The sequence below is a fragment of the Chlamydotis macqueenii genome, chromosome 14, assembly GCF_036417535.1.
Source record: "Chlamydotis macqueenii isolate bChlMac1 chromosome 14, bChlMac1.mat, whole genome shotgun sequence".
Classification (NCBI taxonomy): domain Eukaryota; kingdom Metazoa; phylum Chordata; class Aves; order Otidiformes; family Otididae; genus Chlamydotis; species Chlamydotis macqueenii.
Genome location: NC_141569.1, coordinates 1 through 4,844, shown reverse-complemented (window position 1 = coordinate 4,844; position 4,844 = coordinate 1). Strand labels below are relative to the sequence as shown.

Sequence of the window (4,844 nt, the reverse complement as noted above, 5' to 3'; positions counted from 1 at the left end):
ACGGGGGAATTTGGGGCAAAAATGCGGGATTTGGTGGGCAAAATGGGGGAATTTGGGGGGAATCGTTAGATTTTGGGGCAAAATGTGGGATTTTGGTGCGAAATGGGGTAATTTGGGGAAAAAATGCGGGATTTGGCGGGCAAAATGTGGGAATTTGGGGGGAAATCGCGAGATTTTGGGGGCGAACCTGTGGGCGGTGTGGCGGTGACCACTCCCCGTTCCGGTGTCCGGTCCTCCCGGCCAGCAGGGGGCGGTGTTGGAGATGCCGTTGGGGCCTGTTCACGTGGCGCTGGAGGGCGCACCCCGCCCCGGTCGCCCCGCCCTGCTGATGCTGCCGGACGTGGGCCACACGCGTGAGTCCCGCCCCCTTCCCCCTCTCCCGCCGCGCCCCTCCCCCCACCCCGCCGTGCCGGGGGCGGGGGGAGGGGCGCGGTCTCAGCCGCGCCCCTCCCCCGCAGACGCCTCGTGCTTCGCCCCGCTCTTCGCCCACCCCGAGATGCGGGAGGTCGCCAGCCACTTCCTGCTCGTCCACTTCGACCCCCCGGCATGGAGGTGGGCGCCCCGCCCTACCCCCCGGGGTGCGTCTGCACTCCCCTCTTCCGCTCCCCCCAGTTGACCCCAGTGACTCCCAGTTGACTGCGTTGACCCCACTGACCCCCCAGTTGACCCCAGTGACCCCCAGGTTGACCCCACTGACCCCCCTGTTGACCCCACTGCCCCCCCAGTTGACCCCAGTGACTCCCAGTTGACCGCGTTGACCCCTCTGACGACCCGGTTGACCCCACTGCCCCCCCAGTTGACCCCACGGACCCCCCCAGTTGATCCCAGTGACCCCCATTAACCCCCCAGTTGCCCCCATTAACCCCCAGTTGACCCCACTGACCCCCATTAACCCCCAGTTGCCCCCACTAACCCCCAGTTGACCACACTGACCCCCATTAACCCCCCGTTGACCCCCATTAATCCCCAGTTGCCCGCATTAACCCCCAGTTGACCCCCATTGACCCCCATTAAGGCCCAGTTGCCCCACATTAACCCCCAGTTGCACCCATTAACCCCCAGTTGACCCCCATTGACCCCTGTTAACCCCCATTAACCCCCAGTTGACCCCCATTAACCCCCAGTGACCCCCAGTAACCCCTAGTTGCCCCCATTAACAACCAGTTGACCCCCATTAACCCCCAGTTGCCCCCCATTAACCCCCAGTTTCCCCCATTAACCCCCAGTTGCCCCCCATAAGCCCCCCATTGACCCCCATTAACCCCCAGTTGACCCGTGACCCCCATTAACCCCCAGTTGCCCCCCACTAACCCCCAGTTGACCCCCATTAACCCCCAGTTGCCCCCATTAACCCCCAGTTGACCCCACTGACCCCCATTAACCCCCAGTTGCCCCCCACTAACCCCCAGTTGCCCCCATTAACCCCCAGTTGACCCTGTCGTCTCTCTGTTGACCCCCCCACCCCTCCCCCCCCCCAGTTGACCCCCCGCCCCCCCGTCCCCCCACCTCGACCGCCATCACATCGCAGCGTCACCCTACGCACCCCTCCCCCCCCCCAACCGCCATCGCTTCACCTCATTGGTCCCCTCGCCCGCCCTCCCCCCACCTCGACCCCCGATTGACCCCTTGCCCCTCCCCCCGTCGCCCCTCCCCCCCCGCCCCCCGCCCCTCCCCCGCAGGTACCAGTACCCCTCCCTGGAGCAACTGGCCGAAATCGTCCCCTGCGTCCTCCGGCACCTCAAGTGAGTGGGCGGGGGGGCGCCCCACGGCGCTGTGGGGCGGGGATGGGGCCCCTGACCCGTAGCGGGACGGGACGGGGGGGCGGGGTCAGCACCGGCCTGACCCCGCCCACCCCCCCAGCATCGCCAGCATCGTGGGCATCGGGGTGGGCGCCGGCGCCTTCGTCCTGGCTAAATTTGGGGTGAGATGTGGGGCGGGGCGTGGGGCAGGGCGGGGGGCAGATTTGGGGGGAATGTGGGGCTGCGGGAATCTCGGGGGAGGTTCTGTGGGGCTGGGGGGGGTCGCTATGGGGCTGGGGGGGTCGCCATGGGGCAGGGGGGCGTGGCTGTGGGGCTGGGGGGGTCGCTATGGGGCGGGGGGGTCGCTATGGGGCAGGGGGGCGTGGCTGTGGGGTCGCTATGGGGCTGGGGGGTCGCTATGGGGCAGGGGGGCATGGCCGTGGGGCGCTATGGGGCTGGAGGAGGTTAGTGGGGTCTCTGGGCACTTGTGGGTCGCTGGGGGGTTGGGGGCTCGGCTATGGAGCTGGGGGGTCGCTATGGGGCTGGGGGGGTCGCTATGGGGCGGGGGGGCATGGCCGTGGGGCGCTATGGGGCTGGAGGAGGTTAGTGGGGTCTCTTGGTTGGGTACTTGTGGGTCGCTGGGGGCTCTCGGGGGGCGTGGCTGTGGGGCTGGGGGTCGCTATGGGGCAGGGGGGGGTCGCTATGGGGCAGGGGGGCATGGCCGTGGGGCGCTATGGGGCTGGAGGAAGTTAGTGGGGTCTCTTGGTTGGGCACTTGTGGGTCGCTGGGGGGTTGTGGGCTGTCGGGGGGCATCGCTATGGGGCAGGGGGTTCGCTATGGGGCTGGGGGGTCGCTATGGGGTGGGGGGGCGTGGCCGTGGGGCGCTATGGGGCTGGAGGAGGTTAGTGGGGTCTCTGGGCACTTGTGGGTCGCTGGGGGATTGGGGGCTCGGCTGTGGGGCTGGGGGGTCACTATGGGGCAGGGGGGCGTCGCTATGGGGCTGGGGAGTCGCTATGGGGCTGGGGGGTCGCTATGGGGCTGGGGGGGCGTGGCCGTGGGGCGCTATGGGGCTGGAGGAGGTTAGTGGGGTCTCTTGGTTTGGCACTTGTGGGTCGCTGGGGGCTCTCGGGGGGCGTGGCTGTGGGGCTGGGGGGTCGCTATGGGGCTGGGGGGTCGCTATGGGGTGGGGGGGCGTGGCCGTGGGGCGCTATGGGTCTGGCCCCGCCCCACAGCTGCTGCACCCCGAGGCGGTGGAGGGGCTGGTGCTGATCAACATCAACCCCCGCGCCAAGGGCTGGGTGGATTGGGTGGTGCACAAGGTGGGCGGGGCCGGCGGGTGGGGAGGGCCAATGGGGAGAGGGGTGGGGCAGAAGGGGGCGGGGTTTGGGGGGGATTCCCTGCTGCTGGCCCTGTGGCGCTGTGGGTCGCTTGGGGTCGCGTGTGGCTCACTGTGGGTCCCTATGGGTCGCCGTGGGTCGCTGTGGGTGGCGGTGGGCGGCCGTGGGTCACTGTGGGTCCCTACGGTGGCTGTGGGTGGCTGTGGGTCGCTGTGGGTCCCTACGGTGTTGGTGGGCGGCTGTGGGTCGCTGTGGGTCCCTACGGTCGCTGTGGGTCGCTGTGGGTTCCTACGGTGTCTGTGGGTCGCCGTGGGTCGCTGTGGGTCGCTGTGGGTCCCTACGGTGTCTGTGGGTCGCTGTGGGTCGCGGTGGGTCCCTACGGTCGCTGTGGGTCCCTACGGTGTCTGTGGGTCGCTGTGGGTCGCTGTGGGTCCCTACGGTGTCTGTGGGTCGCCGTGGGTCGCTGTGGGTCGCTGTGGGTCCCTACGGTGTCTGTGGGTCGCTGTGGGTCGCGGTGGGTCCCTACGGTGTCTGTGGGTCGCTGTGGGTCCCTACGGTGTCTGTGGGTCGCCGTGGGTCGCTGTGGGTCCCTACAGTGTCTGTGGGTCGCTGTGGGTCGCTGTGGGTCCCTATGGTGTCTGTGGGTCGCTGTGGGTCCCTACCGTGTCTGTGGGTGTCTGTGGGTCACCGTGGGTCGCCGTGGGTCGCTGTGGGTCCCTATGGTGTCTGTGGGTCGCTGTGGGTCCCTACGGTGTCTGTGGGTGTCTGTGGGTGCCGGTGGGTCGCCGTGGGTCGCCGTGGGTCGCCGTGGGTCGCCGTGGGTCCCTACGGTGTCTGTGGGTGCCGGTGGGTCGCGGTGGGTCGCCGTGGGTCGCCGTGGGTCCCACGGGTGCCCCCCCAGCTGTCGGGCCTGACGTCCTCCAGCAGCGAGCTCATCCTGGCGCACCTCTTCACGCAGGTCGGGCGGGGGGGCACTTGGGGGTCCCGTGGGGGGCCACTTGTGGGTCCGGGGGGCGCTTGGGGGTCCCGTGGGGGGCCACTTGTGGGTCCTGGGGGTCAGTTTTGGGGGCCCTCAAGGGGCACTTGGGGGGCCTGGGGGCACTCGGGGGGCCTGTGGGGGGCACTTGGGGGGCCCAGAGTCCACCTGGAGGCCCCAAGGGCCACTTGTGGGTCGGGGGGGGCACTTGTGGGTCAGGGAGCTCAGTTAAGGGTTGGGGGAGGGTCACTTGTGGGTCACAGGGTGGGGGCGGGGCAGGGGCGGGGCTGTGACACGGGGGCGGGGCAGGGGCGGGGCTGTGACACGGGGGCGGGGCAGGGGCGGGGCAGGGGCGGGGCTGTGACACGGGGGCGGGGCTGTGACACGGGGGCAGGGCTGTGACACGGGGGCGGGGCAGGGGCGGGCTGTGACACGGGGGCGGGGCAGGGGCGGGGCGGGGGCGGGGCTGTGACGCGCAGGCCGCAGGAGGAGCTGGCGGCCGCCCCTCCCCCGGTGCAGCAGGCCCGGCGGCGGCTGGGGGCGGCGCCCAATGCCCCCCTGCTCTGGGCCATGTACAACAGGTACTGGGCAAACTGGGGGCGCTGCGGCGGGCTGCGGGGCACTGGGACTGCCCTCGGAGCACTGGGAATCGAGCTGGGATTGAACTGGGAGGGAACTGGAGGGGCTGGAATGGAACTGGGGGGACTTGGGAGGGGACTGCGGGGGACTGGGACTGGGCTAGGAGGACTGGGACTGAACTGGGATTGAACCGGGCGACTGGGAGGGAACTGA

At 69.9% G+C, this 4,844-nt stretch overlaps 1 protein-coding gene across 1 annotated transcript; it reads left to right on the top strand.

Annotated features, from left to right (window-relative positions):
* Positions 1 to 244: 244 nt before the first annotated feature.
* On the top strand, positions 245 to 4,633 carry LOC147598915 (protein NDRG2-like; the record flags this gene model as incomplete). The annotated part of the gene is made up of 7 exons (XM_086759219.1): positions 245 to 353; positions 459 to 578; positions 1,680 to 1,742; positions 1,861 to 1,921; positions 2,972 to 3,058; positions 3,978 to 4,034; positions 4,539 to 4,633. Coding segments are annotated over exons 2-7 (395 nt in total), but the record flags the coding sequence as incomplete, so codon positions are not given.
* Positions 4,634 to 4,844: the final 211 nt, after the last annotated feature.